The 25,617-nt window shown below is 40.0% G+C and overlaps 1 protein-coding gene across 4 annotated transcripts in view; it reads right to left on the bottom strand.

Moving 5' to 3' along the window:
• The window catches only part of AOAH (acyloxyacyl hydrolase), a 110,504-nt gene that overhangs the window by 31,423 nt on the left and 53,464 nt on the right, over positions 1–25,617 (bottom strand). For all 4 annotated transcript variants that reach the window (XR_008443852.1, XM_054018509.1, XM_054018510.1 and 1 more), the window contains exons 13-16: positions 15,637–15,728; positions 12,042–12,124; positions 4,506–4,542; positions 1,802–1,876 (exon numbers count right to left, since the gene is read on the bottom strand). Coding sequence is in view for 3 of the 4 variants with exons in the window: in XM_054018509.1 (XP_053874484.1) it covers positions 1,802–1,876; positions 4,506–4,542; positions 12,042–12,124; positions 15,637–15,728 (287 nt within the window). In the remaining variant the exon portion in view is untranslated. The remainder of the gene's footprint in view (positions 1–1,801; positions 1,877–4,505; positions 4,543–12,041; positions 12,125–15,636; positions 15,729–25,617) is intronic.

The raw sequence follows: 25,617 nt of genomic DNA, 5'->3' as shown, positions 1-25,617 counted from the left end.
GTATACGGCAGCATTTATCTCTTTTGAAGAGAGAAATATAGGATTAGGCTGGAAGGCCTTTATTACTGCAATGTAAAGCTGCCTTAAAAGACATTTTTATATGTCTAGACTTTTGTTTAAAGTCATACCCAGTAGATGCTCTGCATTCAGTAGAACCTCCGTGGATGCCTCAAAACAAGTTTCACTGTATATAGAGACATCTTCTTGAAAACCAATCCATGGTTTTCTTTTCGCTCAGTTCGATCTGTGGGAGCACTTTCCCTTCACAGAAAGAGTAACAAGAATGACTGTATTCTTATAATCCTGTGCTTTTGATCCCAGTAATTTTTTGGGTGGGAAACAGACAGCACAGAATATTTCACCACACAAAAGTACCACTGTCATGTGACGAAGGGTGGGATAAAATATATTTTAAAATATTTATTTTGAATAAATAATAAATAGCATTTTGAAAAATCTACACAAATGGAGGAGGCAAAGAATAATTTTGCATTAGGGAGGAGAAATAATTTTGTAAAATAATAAAAAATTATGTTAGAGACAGAGGAAAGCAGAGGGGTTACCTGAATTAGAGAAAGAAATATTGAAGAGTAAAGGAAATTCATAGATTCTAAGGCAAGAAGGGACCAGTATGATCATATGGTCTGATCTCCTGCATCACAGATACTAGAATTTGTATGTTTCCAGGATTAGATTGATGTCTAAGCTGTTGCATGAAGACGCATAAACTCTGATATTTCATTTGTGCAGTGATATTATGATTACATATTACCATGTAAAGGTAGTATGTATTTGTCATTGTCATGTCTTGTCTATTACTGTGAACTTCATTATAGCCTGCTTCTGTTCCACAGCTTTAGACATATTACTGAGCCACTGGGTAATGTAATGGCTTTATTTTCTAATTAATAGCTCAGTACTAGGTTCTACTGTTCTATAGCAGATTCTTGCCTCATTGAATGCACAGGTTGGGCAGTGTTGACTTAATAAGCAGCTAGTCAATGTATTTTTTTTTTCAGTGTCCGGCCTGTGGTCTGTAGCCTTATTTATCGCACGCTATTCAAATCCTGCTCTATTGATTTCTTCATGGCTTCCTTATGGTGCACATCACTACACTACATGTCCTTCACAGACTTTAATGAATTTATTTGCACAACAGCCCTGTGAAATGAATAGGTATTACTGTCCTCATTTTACATATGGGGAACTGAGGCACAGAGAGATTAAGATCTAAAGTATACAGTAATTTGGGTGCTGAATTTGAGACCTGGGACCTGATTTTTCAGAATACTTTGTATGTTCAAAATACATGTGTACTGACTTTAGGTAAGATGCCTGTACACTGCTTGTTGTTTTAAAATCTGATTTTCACTCATGCTTTGTTCCTACTGCTAAATAATACTTTGTTTTAAGAACGCTGTTCAGAGGCTCCTGAAAGGAAGAAACGCAAGTGTCCAGTTGGAGCTGAAGGGTGCTAATGATTGAACGACATAGCGTAGTGTCCCCAGGTCTGGGTTAAGAGTGGAAGAATCGCGTGATTTCACCTAGACACACATAAGGGCAAGAGGCCTATCTGTGAGGTGATGCACTCTGAGAGATGTGAAAGGGAGCACAGCAGCAGCTAGCCCTGTAACTGTGACTAATATTTTTCCGCACAGATTAAAAAAAAGAGCACTGCTAACAACAAAAGCACATTTTAATTGAATAAAATAAGAAGATTGAAATGTCTCGCTAGTGAAAAGGCCTCCAAGCCATATATATATGGTAATATAAATGGTATTTTAGTTTCTTGACACCTTACCCATTGCAGACATCATTCCCAATTGAAGCATAGATAACTATGGCTGGATTGTCGAACAGTTGATTCCTAGCCAAGCTAAAAAATATAAAAAATAAATAAGTAGCAATATTAATGTTGAAGACCGTTCTCATACAGTAGTTTGAATTACACACTGTGTTCGTGAGAGCATATTGCACATTGTGAAGTATTTCTTTTAGATTTAGGCTATGTTTGAATCATTCTAAATGTTTTTATTATAGTTCTATATTTTGGTAATTTAATTTTTTTCATAATTCCCCTTTCCCCTGATATATTTATTTTCACTTCTTTACGAGCTGCTATTCCATCTTCTTTGCATCAATCAGAATCTAAATCAAGCACTCTCCTTTCAGGTAAAACCACAACCAAAGCATTTTAATTATTGGACAAGGAGGGCATGTATCACTCAGGATTAGGTTTACCCTAAAGCTTTGGGTTCAAGGTCAAATCAGGATATGGTTTTGGCAGCAACGTTGCTAACCTCTTGAGAGTTAAAGTCTCAAGACTATCGCCCAAGATGGAAGAAATCTCATTAAATTAGTTAATATCATGATTATCAAAAAATTTTCAACATTCAGGGTGGAAGAAAATCTTACACAAATTTAAGTGGAACTGGAAAATAGGCCCCTTCTGGCTTTGGAGCTGACCTGGAAACCCATAGATCCAGACATTGAATTGGAAACCACCTCACCCCCAAATTCAAAGAGGATCAGATTCCAGTGACTGATTAGTAGGGGGTCATTTCAGACTGAACATACATGTCCCCATTGGTGCATCTAGCCAATGCCCAGGACCTGAAACCTTGGCATTTCATGAATTCACATTTTTCCACAAACGTGCCATTATATTAGAAGATCAGTTCAAAAGTCTCTTGTTCTGTTTTCATTGACCTATAAAGTATATGGTTTGAGTCCTAGTTCATGAAGACACTGCTTTTCTTCCTATGTACTGCACTGATAGCTGAGATCAGCTGGAATTCTCTTGCTTATCACCCCTATATTTGAAGCAGCTGGGAGCTGAAAGCAGAATGTGATTGCTTAAGGCCCTCAACTCTGGGACTTTCTCTTCCTGTTGATACAACACAGGCAGAGTTCATTCACCTTCAGGGTACAGTGTAAGGAATACCGTGCCATGGCAGGTAAATAGTATAATGGCTAACGAGGGTCAGGCTGGAGACTCTTGCCTACATGCTCGGGGTTTTACTGATCACCATATTTGGGGTCGGGAAGGAATTTTCCTCCAGGGTAGATTGGCTGAGGCCCTGGAGGTTTTTCGCCTTCCTCCGCAGCATGGGGCAGGGGTCGCTAGCTGGAGGGTTCTCTGCCAATTGAAGTCACTAAGCCACAGGATTTGGGGACTTCAACAGCAGAGTCAAGGGAAAGGGTAGGGACGGCTTTGTGGCCTGCAACATGCAGGGGGTCAGACCAGATGATCATAATGGTCCCTTCTGACCTTAAAGTCTATGAGTCTGTGAGTAAGGCCCATCTATTTACTAAGAGCTAAACTGGGCTGGCCTTGCCTGGATGCAGAAATATGGGGAACAAGGTGCAGGGGCTTTCCCTACTTTGTGCTCACTGTGTAGGAGCCAGCCACATGTGGCTAGGAATCAGAGCCACTGCTGTGTGCTATGTTTCTGCCTTCCAGAAAGGGTTGGCGATGGGCCAGCCCATGGCAGAGCAGGCTAGGTGCAGAGAAACACGCATTGCACCTATTGAAAGGCTGTCACAGAAATAAGTGATCCGTCAAAACTTCACAGCATGGGTTAAGCCTAGCTTACTACAGTCAAACTTTTTCCTCTTTAAAAACCAGCTGCCAAAGAAAAGGAGAAAGGTGAAAAAATATTTACAATTAGCAACGAGAAGACAAAGCTACATTTGAAAGCAGCTGACAGTAGCCCCACCAAGAGGAACTGCTAAGCGCATTGATGGAGGGAAAGGAATTGGTGGCTGGGGATGCTCAAGGAGACAGACATGTCTCTCCTGCTGGTGAAGTGGCCCAATGGCTCAGAAACACTTGTTTCTCCAATGACTCAGCATTTCCTCCAGTTGTGCATTACAGGCACAAGAGCAAAGAGTGAGGATCTATTACAGGAAAATCCTAAGGATCAGTTTTGATTGACCTGGGGTGTGGGAGCCACAATGTACCTCCATCTATTAACTTTGGGTGTGGCAACTCAAACCAAACCTACTACTCATCTAAATTCAGCTCAGACTTGGGGTTGTTGCTTGTTAATCCTCAGCCACTCAGCTTTATCAGTCTACACTTCAGAAATTACATTCACAGAATAAGGCAAAGGGCCTGTTTAATAATTAATTTATGCTGATGTAAATCAAGAGTAACTCAACTGACGTCAATGGAGTTACATCAGTGTAAACCTGCTGTATGGGCCTGATCCAGACCTCTTTGAAGTCAGTGGAAAGACTCCCATTGACTTCCAGTGGGCTTTCGTCCAGGCCCTAAGTATGAGGCAATTCAATCAAAATTTTTTATTTCAATTACTTATTCTTCATGATGCAGAAGAAATAGGCAGCTTTCCAAATAATGGTAGGTCATTAAATCTATGGTTTAAGACTTACAGCACTGTCAGACAGTATATTTTTGTTTTGTTTTGATTTATTTTTGGAAGGTAGAATTCTAATTAACTATTGTACCTGCACCCAGGGTACAAATCCCATTTAGTGCTTACCTTTTCATTAACTCCAGAAGATTTTTTGAAGAACCACCTACATGATCAAACACAGTGGGAGAAAGAGAAATAGGGTAACACCATTAAAATTACAGATCTCTAGAGTGAATTTGTTCTTTTAGGGATGTAGCACACAATCTCCATGCCCTTTCTTTTGGGTTCTATTTATTGAATAAAAATGTTTCCATGGACCTCCTTTCCTCCACCTACACAAAACAGTGCCAGGAACAACCAACACTTCACTATTATATAAAGTTCCAATGGTACTTTATATAATAGTGAAGGATCTGATTCAAAACCCCGGATTAAAATACTTCTGAACTTTTGGGTAAATTTGAATCTGGATTTGAATCTAGATTTGACTGCTTTGTCCACACAGGCATCTCCAGTAAACCAACCATCCTTGTTTGTGAACAGTCAAACTGCTTCTAACTTTCCCTATAAATTGAGAAGTGAATCATTCTCACAATTTAATAAAAATTAATGGCCCACATCTTGGTAACCTTATGAGCGACAAGCATATGAAAAATGGGAATATGCCAACAGCACCTTTCACAACATACGGTGCAGCTGTGAATTTCAGTATCATTTCACCCAACTGGTAAGATGCAGACCTTCTGCCCCTAGGGGAAGGAAACCAGCAGACCCCTCCTGTGGTATTCTGCAGTGGAGGCTTCACTTAGACTTTAAAATCAGGAAAATAGCCCTGTTCTGAAAAGTACTTAAGCACATGCGTAACTTTAAGCAAGTGCTTAAAAACTAAAGCTTGTGTTTAAATCCTTTACTGAATCAAGGCCTTACTCATGTCCACAATCCCGTCATTCCACATTGACAAAGTCATTTCTGTCTAGGGTGACCAGATGTCCTGATTTTATAGGGACAGTCCTGATTTTTCGGTCTTTTTCTTATATAGGCTCCTATTACCCGCCACCTCTGTCCTGATTTTTCACATTTGCTGTCTGGTCACCCTATTTCTGTCTCTCTGTGGCCTATAAGAGAAAGCATAAGTAGTGACAGCAAGATGGTAGCTGTGGCTATTTTGGAGGTAAAGAACAATAATGGCAGCAAGCTGATTAAATTAAAGAAAGATTTTAATGTTATGTATAAAAGCCTGCACTTCAAAAAGGTCTCCGCAGCTGTGTGTTCTCTTTAACCAGCTGGACTCTATAACCATCTCTAATTGATTGATGATTTATTAAAAAACCTCTATTAATCATGTATTAAACCTGTATAAGCAATTTGTAAATGTAACCTTAAATTAAAGTGACATTTTCCTTCCTTTCTTTTTAATATCAGAGGTGGGTATTTTTAACTTGCTGTATACTAGCTCTATGTATTGCAATTAGGTCACTAATGGCTACTCACTAGATAGGTATTTTGATTGGTACACACCAGATTATGTGGGAAATGAAAAGGGGCACTGCTGAAATGTGCTGGAAGAGTCACGTTCCAAGTTGTGCCAACGTTCAGCACTGGGCTGCTTGGCTGCAAATATCTTATTGCTTAATGAACTTTTTGCCCCCTCCAGACAATAAAGCAATTTAAAAGATTAGGGTGCAAAGAAAAAGGCTCAAGGTTTCTTCAAATACATCCAGGTGAACTATTATTCCCCAGACAGCTGAGATGAAGGCAACATTTTAAACTTCTAACTGTATTCCAGGCTGCAGTGACATATCTGGTGCTTTAATGTTCAGTGGGCCAGAGTATACGTTAACAGGTATAGTACTTGAGCTTTTCAGGTCAAAGGCAAAAAAACACCAATACACCAGATCATAGCACAAAATGATGATGGAATATATGATAAGTGGTGACTTGAAAAACTGAAACAATCCCAGCATTAATAAATAAGGGTAGGTTCAAAACTCTTAACAACAATTAGGGATGTAGGGGTAATGTCTTCAGAAGCAAATAGTCTTTTCTGTATGCAGATAGTGAAGTTATCAGGTTACATAGAATATATATGTATACACACATATTATATGCTTTACAATACAGTGACTATTACACTGTGGTTACATAGCAAATACAGTGTAATTACACCATGATTATGTTTTTAACTGCTAAGTATTACCTGTTCAAATAGGACCTGATTCAAAATCCACTGAAATCAGTGGGCGTCTTCCCATTAATTTAAGTGGGCTTTGGATCAGGCCCATTCTGGAAGTTTAATTACATTACTAAACTGCTTATTATCACCCCTTTGATTTCATACTTGATTCATGTATTTTTAGAACTCAAATACATTAACTATATTGTATTTACACTATAATCACTCAGCCATGCAATTAATCTTTCAGTTATATGACTCTAGTAGTAATTACTGATAACAAAAAGTACAACTCAGTGGTTTGAGCATTGGCCTGCTAAACCCAGGGTTGTGAGTTCAGCCCTTGAGGGGGCCACTTAGGGATCTGGGGAAAAATCAGTACTTGGTCCTGCTAGTGAAGGCACGGGGCTGGACTCGAAGACCTTGTGGGGTCCCTTCCAGTTCTATGAGATAGGTATATCTCCATATAAAAAAACGATAGCATAATTACACTCAATACATTATAAAATGCATGTATATACACTAGGGCTGTCGATTAATTGTAGTTAACTCATGTGATTAACTCAAAAATTAATTGTGATTAAAAAAATTAATCACAATTAATCACAGTTTTAATCGCACTGTTAAATAATAGAATACCAATTGAAATTTATTAAATATTTTGGATGTTTTTCTACATTTTCATATATATTATATTCTGTGTTGTAATTGAAATCAAAGTGTATATTATTTTTGATTATAAATATTTTTCAATTCACCTTATATAAGTACTGCACTCAAAAACAAAACAATGTAAAATTTCAGAGCCTACAAGTCCACTCAGTCCTATTTCTTCTTAAGCAATCGTTAAGATAAACAAGTTTGTTTACATTTACAAGAGATAATACTGACCTCTTCTTATCTGCAATGTCACTAGAAAGTGAGAACAGGCATTTGCATGGCACTTTTGTAGTCGGCACTGCAAGGGATTTACGTGCCAGATATGCTAAGCATGGCCATGCTTCGGCCACCATTCCAGAGGACACGATTCCATGGTGATGATGCTTGTTAAAAAAATTTCATGTTATAGCAGTCTCAGATGATGACCCAGCACATGTTCATTTTAAGAACACTTTCACTGTAGATTTGACAAAACACAAAAAAAGGTACCAATGTGAGATTTCTAAAGATAGCTACAACACTCGACCCACGGTTTCAGAATCTGAAGTGCCTTCCAAAATCTGAGAGGGACGAGGTGTGGAGCATGCTTTCAGAAGTCTTAAAAGAGCAACACTCCGATGTGGAAACTACAGAACCCAAATCACCAAAAAAGAAAATCAACCTTCTGCTGGTGGCATCTGACTCGGATAATGAAAATGAACATGCATCAATCCGCACTACTTTGGATTGTTATTGAGCGGGCAGTGTTATCTCCTGCAAATGTAAACAAAGTTGTTTGTCTGAGTGATTGGCTGAACAAGAAGTAGGACTGAGTGAACTTGCAGGCTCTAAAATTTTACATTGTTTTATTTTTGAATGCAGTTTTTTTGTACATAATTCTACATTTGTAAGTTCAACTTTCATGATAAAGAGATTCCACTACAGTGCTTGTATTAGGTGAACTGAAAAATACTATTTCTTTTGGGTTTTTTTACAGTTCAAATACTTGTAACCAAAAATAAGTATAAAGTGAGCACTGTACTGTATTCTGTGTTGTAACTGAAATCAATAGATATGAAAATGTAGAAAACATCAATAAATATTTAAATAAATGGTATTCTATTATTAACAGTATGATTAATCGTGCAATTAATTGCGATTAACTTTTTAAATTGCTTGACAGCCCCAATATACACACACAATGATGTCTGCGTGTGAAAAAGAGGTGGGTGAATACTGCAAAACAAAATCCTGTAACTATTAGAGGATTTTTAAAGGAATCCACTTTGACTGTATTCATGTCCCTCTCATGTTCATCTTTATGAATATTCTAGTAAAATAAATTCATTAGCAGAAATGTTCACCAAAACAACAGATTTTAAGCAAATATTGCAGAACATACACAAAGTAAATTTCCAACTCATAATTGTGAGTATCTGTACTGGAAACCTGATCCTAAGAGTTGCATGAATCCAACCAGGAAACAAAAATATGCCATGTAACCTACTGATCCACGTAAAACAGTTTGAGTTTAGGACTTCAGATATTGAATAAGTATGATGAACTGATTGTGAATAAGCTATGCTCCAAAAATTATTTCCAGAAGTTATTCAACAAATAATTTTGAAGAGCAAATAAATTAGATTGGTAAACTGTTGACAGATCACTTGCAAACTGAAAAAAGAAGCGAAATTGCTAGAGAAAATGATTAGTTATGAATTATTAACCTAGCTCATGTATTAAACATGTTGGAAAGTCACTCGTGAGCTATGTGCATCATTCCAAATGAGTGTGGAGAAAGCCTATATACCATACCATCATGTATTCTGTATATACCACATACGTTACAGATAAACTATTTTAGGAGTATTCTGGAGAGTTTTTATAGTTTCTAGTGTGACTATTTTTGTATCTTTCCATCTGTAAAGCCAAGTGCCTTAGAGACCATGAGTCCAACCATGCAGGGCTCAGATGGAGCCACAAAAATCTTCACAAATAACTTACAAGGGTTTTTCTGTCCCTTAAGACTGTTACAAATGTAACAGTTGTTACCTCAGACCTCTCCATGGATATAAATGTTTACTAGGTCACCTTGGTAAATTGGGACCCTCCAGTTCACAATGGCACTGAAATCCCTTTTCTAGCTTTATAGGCTACTGGACATTGTTATGTTTAGGAAAACTGTTACGGGCCATGCCCTCAGTCTTTCCTGGCTCCCTTTGCACTGTGGCCCAGGATGCTGCTGTGGGACATTTCTCCACTGTGCACAGAGATGTGGAATGCACAGAGATGTGCCTCGCTGCAGATGCTTCACAGTTTTCCATCCCCCTCCCCCTACAGCAAAACCACGGCACTCACAATGCATTTAAGACCCCACCTATGCAGACGGGGCACAGGATTTTGCCAACCTGCAGTGATCAGCATTCCTGCATGTTGTAAAATGAACAAACATAGGAAACAAAACCTCAAAACTTTCCACTAACCCTACCAACACCAAGAAAATCAACTCTCCTTTAAGCACCAAAAACTTTACATATGCAACAATTCCTCAGCTGAATTTTGATAGACATGTTTTTAAATGGCTGATTTTTGTTTGTTTGTCTCTCTGCTTCACTTTTAATCTCCAAAGTCTGGAATTTTAAAGGAAAATCCATCAAAGTCAGTAAGTCAAAAAATTGATCTCCCATTGACTGAACTAGGTCTACACTACGGGGGGAGGAGGGGTCGACCTAAGATACGCAACTTCAGCTACGTGAATAGCGTAGCTGAAGTTGCGTATTTTAGGTCGACTTACCTGGCTGTGAGGACGGCGGCGAGTTGACTGCTGCCGCGCCACCGTCGACTCCGCTTCCGCCTCTTGCCGCGGTGGATTTCCGGAGTCGACGGCAGAGCCATCGGGGATCGTTTTTATCGCGTCTTCACTAGACACGATAAGTCGATCCCCAATAGATCGATTGCTACCCGCTGATTCGGCGGGTAGTGAAGACGTGCCCTCAGTCTGGGCCCATCTGAAAGCTCTTATCTGGAGCAGCCCTTCCTTCTATTTGTTTTCATACTGACACTAGGAATATGAAGAAAAGATGACACACAGCTTTCTATGAGGCACATGATAAGAAAACCCTTGTCTAAGTGTTATGGGCTTGATTCCGCACAATGCCGCATGGTTCCTGGAGATGCTAAGTGCTTTCATTTCCCAGTGGCTTCACTGAGAGCTGAGGAAGCTCAGCACATTGCAGGACTGGTCCTATGATAGAGGAAATGGATTTCTGCATCGTGAATTTCTTTGCATCTTCTTTCTTTTCATGTTTCAAGTAGTAGGAAGCATTATTTTAGGCAGATAGGTTAAGTTCTCCCAGATGGGACCACTGTCACTCAGTGATCAGTTTTCAGCCTTACCAATGTTGACAGTGTCCATTTAAATTTTCCTATTTGGGGAAAATATTACACCATATGAGGAAATACTTTACAATACTCTGTCAGGCGGATGATCAAGAGATGACAGTAAGGGAAGTCATCATGGGACTTTTCTATCGCTTGTAATTTTTGTCTTCCTAAATTTTTCTCTCAGTTTTCTTGAGAGAATTTACCCTGGCACAATCACACCTCATTTTATACCCTGCAGGTTTCTGCAATATGAGAGTAAAAGATCTATGTGAAATGAAAAAAGAGAGAGATGGAGAGCTCATCAAGATGAGCAGGGGGTGGGACTAGATGACCTCCTGAGGTCCCTTCCAACCCTGATATTCTATGATTCTATAAAAAAAGAAGAGAGGCCAGAGAAAGAGAGGGAAATTGAACATAAAGCTGCTATAGAGAGGTGATGTTATCTGCACAGATTATAAAACCAGAAGGGACTATTGTGATCATCTTATCTGACAATTTTCATTGCCTCAGGGGACCAATGGGATTTGAACCTGGGCCCTCTAACCCTCTGAGTGCCAATCCCCTAGGCCAGCAGGACACCTTAAATAGCTCTATTATGTATATACTATACAAAAGTCTGACCTGTACTACAACAGCCGTCCGTAAATAAAGGGTTGTATTGCAACAGAGCATCTAATTTCCGGAACATCCCTGTACAATGGGGCAGGAATACTCCTAGCGCACACCTGAATGCCACAATGGGGATGCAGCACACAATCAGGGATCGGGAGGAAGGCATGTTGCTTCTTTTTAGAGCAGAAATAAAATGCATGAGCCAACCTGCCTTGAGAAGGCATGGTGACTGTGGACCTAATCATAGGTTATAGCACAATTCAGGAATGATTCATTTCTATCTCCACTGCAGGACCAAATGGTATTCCAACCATGTCAGGCACTACCAATTCTGTAACCAGAACTCAGAACATGGTGGTGTTCTATATCACACAGGCAGGCTTTTAATTCTATCACTGAGGTAAAATGGCCATGGGAGGTGAGGGAGGAGATATTTGAACTTCCAATCCAGCACCAATTTCTAAAGTTCGTAATTCTGGAGGCATAGAACCTCAATGCAAACTTCAGTGTTAAGAGCTAAACTTTTTTAATTTTAGAAAAAACATTTAGACAGAGAAAAATGAATTCCAGGTTAGAGTTATAGTGAAACACATCAATTATGAGTCAGGCAGAAGTCATTCATTAGTCATAGAGCAGATGAAAGAGATCAAGCATAAATAAGTTCTTATTCAGAATCAATAGCGAGACTGAACCAAAGAGAAAAGACACTGTGTTAAATAGATCCTGTTCACTACTCCTCCACAATTCTTGCATGCAGTTATGTAGCATTATTCTGAATGGCGTTCCTGAGCCGTACCCATTAATTCAACATCAAGATCAAACTTTCATCTGTGGAAAAAATGAGGTTATAGTACCATTTTTGGAAATATTCTGGAAGTCTCTGTGATTGCAGCGGTTTCTTCTGCGTAAACGTAGATAGAGAGAGTCTGTCCAGCCTCTGAAACACATTAACAAAAGGCACTCAACACATACGGTACAAATGAAACCATGGCTAGCTTTAAAGAAAAGGGCTGGCAGATTACATATTAAAAATACATTAAAATATACAATATGTTCTCTGAACAGTTTTAGATCCCAATTCTGTATACACTATCTACTGGGCTTAGTATTTACTATTAAGTATAATACTTTTTATCAATAGTAGTCCCACTGAAGGCAATGGGACTACGAAGTGTTTGCTGGATTGGACCATTATTTTGCATTGTTTGGCATGTTTTGTTTGCTATGCCATTAAGCACATCCCTCAGAGTTTAATTTTGGAATTTTGGCATAATTTAAGCCAATGGCGTCTGATAATTTTGACAATTTGATTATTAAAATTCTAGGAAGAGATTCAAATTAACATTTTGGGGAAGATTTGTCAGACTATAACAATGTGGACGCATACAACAATTTTAAAAAAAGAAAGGCAGGATAAGGCCATCAGCGGGTTAACGAGGGTAAGGAAAAACCAAGTAGCCAGAGGGAGCAGCCCATAGGAGAGAAAAAGGTAAAACTGCCTTTGTCAGGTTTAAATTGCACTGGCTATTCTGAGGACTTTCATTTAAACTCTTCTCTGACATAAATGACTAGGAAAGCTTTGCTGCGTGGCACAGTAGGGTCCCAAGCCTGAAACTGCTGAACAAGACATTAGCATCCTTTAGATTTAATTCTCTGAAGAACAGGGAGACTCAGTGGTTTTGAAAAGTCAGAAATCAATTTTAGATCCAAACCCGACCTTCCTTTGTTTTTCTGCTTCCTCTTTTTACAGTTAATAATTTTCTTTTAAATATAACGATTTAAGTGGAAATCTAGATATCCCCCCAAAAGCTCTCTCTAGGCTGACAGTAGCTTTCAAATTGTCCATATTTCTAGTTGTGTTTATACTGATTCTTCAGATAATTGCTTCACCAACCTTTATGCTGGATGCCATTTGCCAAAGCAATACTACTGACACGCAGGGATTTTGGCTTCTTGTTATAGTTGTGAAACAGTAAATAAGAGTGAGGAAGTATTGGCAGGACATTCATTTCCTAGTGTTTTAAAACTTGGACCGACTGATTTGAAAGACAGATTGTATTTGATTAATTTCCCCCTTTCCTTTGTACCGCAGAGAAAAATGTAAAAATCCCTGTAAAGGAGAATAGCCTTAAGGAAAGCTGATAAAAAGATCGCCCTTTAGAACCCTTGTTGATACTTGTTGATCCCTACTGGGGCTGTTGAAGTTGTGTTTGAACTCAGATGTAGAGGAATTTGGGATAAAGGATGGCAAACACAATGCAGATAAATGTAAAGCCATGACAAGTCTTGAAACCAAGAATGAAAAACAAAATATTACCTACTTTGAAATGTGATAATGCTGACCATTAACCATGAAAGAGGCTATACAAGTAACACATTAAATTTGTACAGCTTTCAGCATGAGGTGGAAAGCAAAGCAAAGAATGCAATATTTTGTTAATCAATATAAATCATAAATGCTTCCTAGAAAACAGCATACTGACCCAGTTTTTAAATTCAGTTTACATAGGATTTTAGTTAGCTTTGCTTCAGTCCTGCTTTTACATATTCCAGATATATATTAGCCCAATTATTTTAAAGTAGATATGTAAATTAAAAACATGGGAATAAACCATGACACTCAGAATCCAAACGTATATATGCTAACCCCTAGACCTACGTCTTTTTTCCAAGTCCCTAGTTTTGTAAAGGGACCACTCAGTGCAACAAAAATAACTCTACTCACAGGACTGCAGGCTGGGACCTTGCTATTTATTTAACTATACTACAACAAAGTGGTGACAAAAAAAACCCTCAGACCGACTAAACAGGAAATAAGAGGGTGTGGGAGTGGAGCAGGACTCCCTCCCGTAATAATTTAGGCATTATAAACCCTATCATGACCACTTTACTACACGCACCCTGAGCAGCCTCTTTAGGGCAGTGGTTCTCAACCAGGGACACGTGTACCCCTAGGGGGGTATACAGAGGTCTTCCAAATATCTAGATATTTGCCTAGTTTTACAAACTAAAATTTCATACAGACAACAACTTATTTATAGTTCTCTATATACTGTACATTGAACTGTAAGTACAATATTTATATTCCAATTGATTTATTTTATAATTATATGGAAAAAATGAGAAAGTAAGCCATTTTTCAGTAATAGTGTGCTGTGACACATGTATTTTTGTCTGATTTTGTAAGCAAGTAGGTTCTAAGTGAGGTGAAACTTGGGGGTACAGAAGTCTGGAAAGGTTGAGAGTCAATGCTCTAGGCAGTAATGGGCAACCTGCGGCCTGCGCTGCTTCCTGCAGCTCCCATTGGTCGGGAACAGTGAACCGCGGCCACTGGGAGCAGGGGACAGCCGTGCCTGCGGACGGTCAATGTAAAGAAACTGTCTCGTGGCCCACCTGTGGATTAGCATGATGGGCCGCAGGTTGCCCACTACTGCTCTAGGGCATGAAGCAATAACAGAGCTGCTCTGTGTCCATTACGCTATCCCCTATACACTCCATACCACATATGGAAGCCTATTAGAGCTGGTCAAAAAATGGAAAAACAACTTCAGGAAAGATGTTGACGATCTGAAGTTGTTTCCATTTCACAGGGATCAAAATGGAACAATTTTTCATTTGCATTTATTAATTTTTTGTGAAATACTTTTTCTAAATCATTTGAATTTTCCTTCCTTTGTTCTTCTTGTTGCCCCCATTCCTCAACTTTTTGCCATTCAGTGCAATAAAGTGAATGAGGTCAAGGGCTTCCCTCCCCAAAATCCCCACTTTTTCATTTTCTCTTTTAGTACTCTACTTTTCCAAACATCTCCAACTTTGTAAAAGTTACAGAGTGGCAGCGTGAGTGTTTCCTTTTCCTTTTTCACTATAATTTTTTCAAAGGTGAAGACTTGCAAAAGTTGCAGAGTGGAAAAGAAAAATGAAAAAGTGAAAAACTCTTCAAAAATACAGACATCATTCATTCAGTGGCAAAGAGGAAACAGGAAGGAGAAAAAGTACAAATCCAAAAAAATCCACATTTTAAAATTTTGGAATTAAATTTTGGGGCGGGGCTGTGTACCAAGAGCTTTATGTTAAAGTTTTTGGTTTTGAAAAAAGGAAAATTTAATCTTTTTTTTTTTTCAAATAAATTATGTTCACCATCTCTAGAGACTGAGTGGAGAGCAAGCAAAGTTGAAGGAGTAGGTGAGGCTGGTCTGGGAGCCCACACATTAGTGAAAATGTTTGAGAGGAGAGAGTGTGTGGGGAAAAATCTTCGAGACAATCATGATTTTAGGAAGAGACGAGGCAGAGCATGCCAGCACTTTTATTTTTCCATTTTCAAACATTGGATTTTTCTCCAATGGTCTTTGCTTGGTTTCTCCTCCCCACATCTTTCTTTTTTCCTTTTTTTTTTTTTTTTTTTGTCATCAAGGCTTGCTAAAACTTGGCTTAGTCCTCCTATGAGCTTACCCAATTGTGGAGTTCAGAAATCCAGTGGTCCCTGAGAAATGAGGCCAGTCAAGCTCATTGGTAAGAGCCACTGGGAGATTAGAAAATGATTTCTGAAAGGAAATTTAAAAGCAGTTGAGACGGTTTTGCTTTCCCAAATAAAATCCCATCCACAGAATCAAACAACATTCTCAATTTGGAGCATCAGCCAGTTAGTGATAATACCGTACATTTATACAGTGGTTACACTTAAGAAGTTGCTACTTATTTCTGAGATATTTCCGATCCCTAACATGGAGAAGAAGAGTAGAACCATAAACACTTTCAGACTAGTAGAAACATTTTAAATGCATATATTGTAATATCACCTCTGATTCTGAAGGCCCCACAGTGCTTCACAAACTACAGCATATACAATACTTACAGCACCATGGGAATGGTAGATATTGGCTTGCAGCATTAACATCTGCACCCATCTCATGGACCCTTCCAAAGCAGGATGTCTGTGGGCAAAGGAGCCTATGGCTGCCTGGTTCCTAAGGGCCCATGCTATGGGGGAGATGGGAGGCTAGGCATAAATACCTAAGGGATCATGTACCTCAGGGCTGAAGCCTTCTTTTCTCCCTGATCCCTAGGATCTGTGGGAAGGGTAGAGCGCAAACACATGCTGTTTTAGAAACTTCACAAGGTGAATCTGGGTTTCCTGGGCCTCAGTCAATCTCCTCCAGGTTTTACCTCAGACAACATTTTAATTTTTAATTTTTTTTATTCACAGAGTTTGGAAGAAATCATCCCCATGGCAAGACAGACATGACTTGGGATCCCTCTGCTACAGGGGAGAATCCAGTGATGGGGAAAGGAGTCAGGGGAGGGCACATGCATAGAAGGAGAGTGGGGAGCAGGATATAAACCCTCCTAGCAGCAGGAAGAGCTGCTAGTACAGAACTTTCATGAAAACAGATACAGCCTTTATATTTTCCTGGCCTCTGCTCTTATTTATCTCTATAATACGTCTTAGGATACAGTTTCTATGAAAGACACTATGCAGATGAAAGCTCTATTGTACATTCAATATATGGCACTCTATTCTTTTCCATTTCGATTTGTGAAAGTGTTAAAAAAAATCACAAAAGGGAAGAATAATGGCCTGGAAAAATCGCCCCATCTCTTCCTTGTGAGAAGACAGAGTAAATGTTCAGCTTTTACCAATCTGAGGTACACTTTCAAAGACAAATGCACAAGTCCTTTGTGCTCATGCTGAAAAACTGTTGATGAAAAACTGTTAACAAAGGAAGGTCAAAGCATAAAGTAAGGAAACCTACATGCTGCTGTAATCCATTTAATTTATTAGGTTCATTTTCTTTTTAAGCAATTGTGTTTTTCTAAAAACCCTCACAACTATACACAGGCAGCATGTGGATAATTCTTTCCAGAGGTGAACAATGAACAATAGAAGAGCTAAATCCTGCAATCTTTACAGGTTTTGATTCTTAGAGGCGGGGATGGGGGCAGGGGAGACTGCAAGTCACATCATATTTGACCTACTTACAGTAAATCTGCTTTAGCTACCAAGGTGAAAACAGTTCTGGCTTGATAACCCTTCATCTCACTCTCAAGAAAAACACTGGGGACAATTTTCAAATCTGTCTGCTTCCAATTCTATATTTGTGTGCAAGAGGCACTTACTGAAGATGCACAAGTACTTGGGAACCAGGGCCGGCTCCAGGCACCAGCCGACTAATCACGTGCTTGGGGCGGCACCTTATAAGGGGCAGCCAATGTTGGGGTGGTGGTGGGGCGCTTGCGGTGTTTTTGTTTTTGTTTGCGGGGCTGCACTAGAGGGGTTTTTTTTTTGTTTCAGTGGCGCGGCCCTGGGGGGCGGGGGCTTCGGCGGCATGGCGCTGGAGGGGGGGGGGCGGGGGTTTGGGCGGCGCTCCGGGGGTTTGGGCGGCCCAGCGCGGCGCTCCAGGGGGGGCGGGGGTTTGGGCGGCATGGCACAGCGCTCGGGGGGTTTTGGCGGTCTGGCACGGCGCTCGGGGGGGTTCGGCGGCCCAGCACTCCGGGGGCTTTGGGTGACCCAGCGCTTGGGAGGGGGGTGGCCCAGCACGGCAATCGGGGGGGGCAGGGGTTTCGGCGGCCTGGCGTTGGGGGGGGGTTGGTGGCGCGGCACTCGGTGGGGGGGGGGTTACGGTAGGGTGGCGCTCTTCTTTTTTGCCTGGGGCGGCAAAAAAGTTAGAGCCAGCCCTGTTGGGAACTCTGCACAAGTGAAGGAGTTTAAGCACACAATTTGGCTGGTCACTTTTGAAATTTTGGCCTAAAATATGTTTATTATAAGAGAGGAAGTGAAATGCTTAAAATAAAATCAGTAAATATAAAATAATGTTTAAGATCCCTTATCAATTACAGAATACACGTCAGGCTTAAAAAAGATGATGAAATGTATTTTAAAACAAAAGCATCTAAAACCACTTCTTTCTTTAGGACCTGCCAACACTGGGCTGGGAACTGTTGTCACTGAATAAATTTTATAGTGTGATTTTAAAATGGTTCTCAGGCTAATTTAGGTTAAATACCTGTATGGTATAGCCAGCACCTAGCCATGTTAAACCTGACTTGGAAACCATGTATTAGCTTAGAACTATGTTCCAACCTAAAACTGTATTCCAGTTTAGCACAGACCCTGATCCATCGAAGTACTTAAGGCCAGACTTTTAACGATATTTAAGCTCCAGATGATGCAGACAGGTGCCTAGCGGGATTTTCAAAAGTGCCTAGGGCCTATCTGCATCTTTAGGTGCCTAGATGCCTTTAGAAATCTGGTCCTCAAACTCTACAGGGATGTCATTTAGAGAGTGTGTTTTAACCTAAAAAGATACATTCTAGCTTAACCTAACATGCAAACATGTCCTAGTCTAGAAGGGGGCCCTAGCTGAGTTCTACATTAGAATGGTATTCAAGCATGGCCTAGTTTAAACACCATATTCTAGACTAGCCTGGTTTGGAAATGATGATGCACGCTAGGAACCAGACTTTAGCAGAAAACAATTAGAAGGCTGTTCCAGCCTACTTTTGAAACTGTATTCTAGCCTCAAATGTTATTCCAGCTAAGTCTAGTTATGAAGCAGTATTCTAGCGTAGGAATCATTTTCTGGCAGCGTCTTAGCCTAGGATGGTAGTATAGCCTCGCCATTTGGAAATCATGTGCTAGCTTGAAGAGCCACATCTAGGGAAGTCAAAACAATGGGTGATTGTGCACACAGTTACTATGCTGAAATCAAGTGAGCCTGAATCAAAGAACCTTCCCCTCGCTGTAGGGGAATATTTTACAAAGGGACTTCGGCACCTAATCCTCATCTGAGCCTATGAAAATTTTCCCCGTCCATACTAAACATGATGGCTGAGATTTCCAAAGCCACCTAAGGGATTTGGTCTGGGATACACAGTTCCCATTCAATTTAATGGGAATTGCTTGCTTGATTTTAATGGGAAAGTAGGTCTCAAGGCCCCATGTCAGCTTTGAAAATCTCAGCCTGTGTTTCTGTTCTAACAGCATAAATAAGTAATTATTAAAACCGCAGACCCTGTTTCTTTATGTGTTTAACATTCCTAGTTTGCAACACTGCAGGTTTAAAATTAGCAAAATAAAAATCCAATTTCTCAACAAAACAGTATCCTGAGGACCAAAACGTTTGCTTATAGAAAATAGCAAGAACTTTGCAGGGGATGAGACTGAAGCTAGAGCATGGATGATTCTGTACCGACAATATTCAGTTTCAGCAAACATAGCGCCTGATCCAGCTCCCATTGAAATGGCCAGATGGCCATTAACTTCAATGGTGCAGGAACAAGCCGGGTGCACAGTTTTCAGACTATGCTTTCTTCATGAGCTAGGCATCTAAAAAGTGAGGAAAATATTTCTTGCATGAAGGGATATGAGACGTGAATGTGAACCAATTATTTCATTTAAAGACCAGAGCCACTCTGCTCTTGGGTAAACAGATATTTATTGCATCACAGCTAGATTAAGGATTTATTTTGCTCTTGTTACAGCATGAAATCAAAACCTACTGAGTTCAGGAACATTTATCTAAAATTCAACTTCCTAGAAGAAGTGTCACCAGCATTTCAGACCAGGAAGGTATAGGGCCTTTACCTTCAAAAGAATCACCTTTCAAACGAGATTTAGAGGTAATCTCCTATCCTAGACACATTATAATAGGAAAGTGCTGCATTTTGTAAGTCAATTCTAAGCAGATGGCCAGAGTAGCAGGAGGGCAATATCCTTTGCTAGACACGAAAGTCTTTTTTAAACATGAGTTGTTCAGAAAAGCCCACCACATAAAAAAATCTACAGTACTTTTCCACTTCCATTAACCCCTCTAAAGACACATATCTCTGTGCTATAAACTTTGTATTTCAATGTCAAAGAGACACATCACCCATGCTGAATGTTTCTATGGGGGGAGGGGAATTAACACCGCACAAAACATGCTAGACCCAAGATCCACTGATGGGAGTGAAGCTGAACCTGAGTTGTATCAACCCTCCTTGCCCTGTCAAAGATCTTCCATGTGACCTCTGTATGTTTGAGGCTCTGGTGATTTAAGGGTAGTGTGTCAGAACTGATAATTAGGGCCCTACCAAGTTCATGGTCCATTTTGGTCAATTTCACGGTCATAGGATTTTAAAAATCGTAAATTTCATGATTTCAGCTATTTAAATCTGAAATGTCACGGTGTTGTAATAGTAGGGGTCCTGACTCGAAAAGGAGTCGTGTGTGTGTGTGTATGTGGGGGGTCGCAAGGTTATTTTAGGGGGGGATTGCGGTACTGCTACCCTTACTTCTGCACTGTTTCTGGTGGTGGCGCTGTCTTCAGAGCTGGGCAGCGGCAGCTCTGCCTCTGTGCAGAAGTAAGGATGGCATAGTATGATATTGCCACCCTTACTTCTGTGTTGCTGCTGGTGGGGCGCTACCTTCAGAGCTGGGTGCTCGGCCAATAGCCGCTGCTCTCCGGCCGCCCAGCTCTGAAGGCAGCGCAGAAATAAGGGTGGCAATACTGGGACCCCCTAAAATAACCTTGTGACCCTCTGCAACTCCCTTTTGGGTCAGGTCTCCCAGTTTGAGAAACACTGGTCTCCCCCATGAAATCTATATAGTAAAGGGTAAAAGCACACAAAAGATCAAATTTCACGGGGGGAGACTAGATTTTATGGTCCATGATGTGTTTTTCATGGTTGTGAATTTGGTAGGGCCCTACTGATAAGGGACAGAGCCACTCATCTGCTGTAAAACACATGAAGACTTACTTTCTAACACTCTCAGCATCAATTCTTATATATTGTTGCTCCTTGTATTCAAATCCCTCAGAGCAGGCATTAGGAATCGGGGGCTGGTGAGGGGGTTTTAGGTCAATGGATCAAGGGAGAACAGTGGAAGCCTTAATCCTCCATGACTGTCTCAGGATAGAAAGGTTTTACCTGTTGTGACCAGGACCCCAGTGGGGGCCAGCTGAGGTTACTCAATTAAGGTGAACTGCAAATAATGGGGTAGACAATCCCCCAAAAGCTGGTGGATATTCCAAGATTTAGATTTATCAAGCCAGCATAAAACAGATTTTTTATTACCTCACTGGTTGCCCAGAAGCCAACAACACAGTTTCCTTGAAGAAACCCAGCCTCAGGCCTTCATCCAGGGACCCAAGTCAAATATGATGAAGATTTCTGAAAATCTTATTTCATCATATAAAAGAAAATCCCAATCCCAAAGGATCAGACACATTACCTCCCAGGTTAAAAAAACAACAAGGAGTCTGGTGGCACCTTAAAGACTAACAGATTTATTTGGGCATAAGCTTTCGTGAGTAAAAACCTCACTTCTTCGGTTGCATCCGAAGAAGTGAGGTTTTTACTCACGAAAGCTTATGCCCAAATAAATCTGTTAGTCGTTAAGGTGCCACCAGACTCCTTGTTGTTTTTGTAGATACAGACTAACACGGCTACCCCCTGATACTTGGCTCCCAGGTTAATGAATATTCGAGATTTTACCCAAATACATCTACAGCCAATTCTTATTATCTAAACTAAAATTTATTAAAAAAGAAAAGGGAGACAGTATGGTTAAAATACATACAGACATGAGTTCAATTCTTGAGGTTCAGATTCATAGCAGAGATGGTGAGCTTTGTAGTTGCAAAGAGTTCCTTTAGAATTTAGTTCCTAGGTTATAGTCCAATGTCCAATATCAATCCAGATTGTACGAGCTTAACTGGGATCTCGTCTTGTGGCTTAAGCTTTCCCTGATGAAGCTTAAGCAGATCTGAGCTATCAGGATCAGGACCCAATGATCTTTTATACAGTTTTCTAGCCTCTACCTGACCATACAGTCCTGGGTAAACAATAGGCTTTTGAAGTAATCTTGTGTTTCCTGAACACCACAAGTAATTAGTTACACAAATTAACATAGGGCAATTTATCCATTTGGCAGTTTATCACAAACTTTAAAGAGACATATAGACAATGACATTATTTCATCCAAGATTCATCTAAATGTTAATATTCCCTTTTGAGCTCTGAATTAGTAGCTATAGTGACAGCCAGGAACTGTCTGTATACATGGCTAGCATTTAAGACACACACAATTAGTATCACTTCTAACTTCTAACAATATAGGTTTGCCTTTCAAAGTTCTAGCCTATTGACCATTTGCATAGCCTATTGACCATTTGCATAGGCCCTAATTACCATTTGCATAGTTTTCTAACATGACTTTAAAGATTGGCTCTAGGTCATCCAGCCTGCAAGCTGCTTTCTGGCCATGAATTATATTTTGTATAGGATTTGCTGCAATTATATAGCAGTGGTAGCAATAATGATTTGCATGATTATATTTTAGACAACGTCACATCTGTGGACATTTGGTCATCTGAGGACTGGAGGAGAAGAGGTCATACTCCCATCTGCTTGTAGTTTTCAAACCACGGTCCCTTCCTACCACATGATACAATGGAATCGCTGCAGATTTTTTGCCACCTGCACTCAGTTCTCCCATGAATTTTCCTGTGGAAAGGCATGATATGGGCCAGAGAGTTTAAGTGTCTGTCCTGACTTTCATTTTACTGGGTCAAAATTTTGAAAATGGGATGCCTAATTGTAGGGATCTAAAATCCATATTTAGACATCTGTGGGCTGATTTTTCAGAAGTGCAGAGTAACCTGCCGTTTGCATTGAACTCAGTGAGGCTGTGAATGCTCAAAACCTCTAAAAAAATAATCAGATCTCTTCTGTAAGTGCCTAAAGATAGATTTATCTACCTAAATTTAGTCACCCACGTTTGAAAGTCTGGGTCTCATTTATGCTGATGATTGTTAAATTATCCAACATGATAACCTGAGATTTCTTAAGTAAGAAGATTTGATCATTTATTCTATAATTCTCCCCTGGTTCAGCCTGACTTCCACCGCATGGCAGAGCAGGAACAGCCAGCATAACAAGGCACAACAGACATTCCTCAGAGTCTCTTTACTAAACTCCCAGTCTCTCCTGGAAAATTCTTGCCTAATCTAATTAGCTTTAAAACAGCAGTTAATAGTCTCCTGTGGTGTGGTGTTGTTGAACTGAAGGGTGCATAGAATTGCTGTAGACTGTAAACTTCACCCTTTAATAAATCTGAAAAGGCAGCATATTCATTTCCCACTCCCCACAAGATTTAAATACTCCAGGAAAAACATTTCCTTTGTGAACTTCCATCTTCGAGTCATTTTGGGAGGCAATGAATGTTGGGAAAAACTGGTCAGTAACTCATTTTTCCAAGTATTTATTCACAGGAAGGTTGGAGGAATCAAAGCAAAGTGTATTGTAATAAATTAACAGTAGCTATGTGACATGGGGAGCTAAGTGGTGCAGTAGGTTAATGCACTAATCTTTTTCCCACTGGAGGCCTAAATTCATGTTCTTGCTGTGGTCTCAATTAAGGATGATTTTGGTGGCATTAGGATGTGACTAGCCTACTCTCTCTGTGTTCACAACCCAAAACCACATGTGATTAGCAATTCCTGCTTAAGAAAGGCTTAAGAGCAGAGAACATTTAGGTTAAATTTTAGGCAGGCTGACAAAGCCCTGTAGGTAAAGATGTGCACTACTTGAACTCACTGGCATTGGCTCAAGATAATGCTATTAGCCGTTCCTTTTCACATGCACCAAAATTCACCCCAATTTTAGCCACTCATTTATGCTATCAGAAAAAACTCAGATGTAGTGTAGTGAATCTTTTCACAAACAAAGTGATCAAGTGATAAGGGACATGTTGCTTGTTGCCTTTAATCTACACTCTCTCCCTAACTAAGAACTAGTTTCTTTACATGAAAGAAAAATTAACAATTTTCCTGAACAAATTCATATTCAACTAGAATTTCATTTAAACATGTACATGAAGTATATTTAACAATAATATTTAGCACTATATATTTTCAAAATGCTTGAGAAACAATTAATATTCACAACCCCCTTGCAAGGTAGGAAAATTGTTGTTACCCCCATTTTACAGATGGAAACACTGAGACACAGAAATTAGATGAGAATAAAAGAGTCAGTGTCAGAGACAGAATTAGCCCTCAGGGATTCACTGCTCCCAATCCTGTGCTCAGACCAATAGACTACAATGTTCATTCTCATGATAAACTACAAATCAAATCAAATGTAATTATTGCAACTGTTTGAGCAAAGATGTTTAACTACATTTAGCATGCCATGCTCCGTATAATTTTACATTAACGTTTAACTGTCCTATTTTCCCAGGTTGGTAGGAGAGTTTGCATAGGGCACAGTAAAAAAATAACTTGTTTCTGTTATCCTGAGCCTCATGAAGCCATTATACCTGTGCAACATGAGGGCAAAGTGAGTATAAAATCATACCAAAGCAGAATAGTAGAATTTTACACTAATTTTTCACTGGCATAAATAACTACATGAGGTGCAGGGCAACAGAGAATCAAGTTCTATGTGTACAAATCAGCATGTCCAAACTTTTAAAAGTTTGATTGGAGAACTTGGATACTGGTACAAACAAAAGGACACACAAGCCTAAGACCAAGGGATAGCAGCTAATGGGGCTGCTCCCATGTTTTGTTTGTTGAAGGTCTTAGGTTCTATCCCCACGTATAACGCATGGTGTCTGTGTCTGAGGTTTTATATTTTTACACAAGCATTTCTTCCAAATTCCACCATTCAATGATCACATAAGTTCTCCTTTTAAAAAGTTAGGATGGCAAGTGAATATAGTGCTCATGAAAGATGTCAGCTGGACAAAAACAAAGTCTTCTATTTGTCACCACTCTCCTGTTGATGTGCCTTAACCCTGACCTAGAGAGACCACTTCTAGGAATAAAAGGATAGCACAGTCTCCCTGTGCACTCTGTCCTTGAGGTCTCTAATGAGCCTGCCAACTGGTTCTGCGGAGGGTTTTTGTCTACCCGGTGCTACATTGAGAAGATCAGTCCATTTCACATACTGGCCACTCAACAGCTATCAGACTGTAACAACATTCAATCCTAGCCCAACTGGGCTATATTCAAACCACTGATTTAGAAGTGAAAGCTTCTATATCCTGTTATCAACCCCCTGACCCATCCAGTCAGGGGAGGATTTAAGTGTGGATCATTGAATAAGCCCAGTACTCAGAGAAGTCCAATGCCCAGCCAAAATCAGAAAGCAGTACTGAGTCAGACTAGAGCATGACAGCAACAGTAGGAGGTGTGCGTCACAGCGGGTTGCTGCCAGCTGCTGCCTGCTCCTAGGAAACTAACATTAGCACCAGTTGAGGGTATGAGGACAAGAGGCATTCAGCTCCCTAATATAACTCACTCACAGAGGCCACTTTGTCACCCAAGGGAACAGGGGAGGAAGGGAAAGCAGCAGGCAGAGTGCCTCCTAACTAAGAAGAGGTAGGACCCGCAACCATATTAGCAGGTGTAATAACTATAAAGGGAAGGGTAACAGCCCTCCTGT

The sequence above is a fragment of the Malaclemys terrapin genome, chromosome 2 (genome assembly GCF_027887155.1).
Source record: "Malaclemys terrapin pileata isolate rMalTer1 chromosome 2, rMalTer1.hap1, whole genome shotgun sequence".
Taxonomy (NCBI): domain Eukaryota; kingdom Metazoa; phylum Chordata; order Testudines; family Emydidae; genus Malaclemys; species Malaclemys terrapin.
This window is presented reverse-complemented; position numbering and strand designations above follow the sequence as displayed.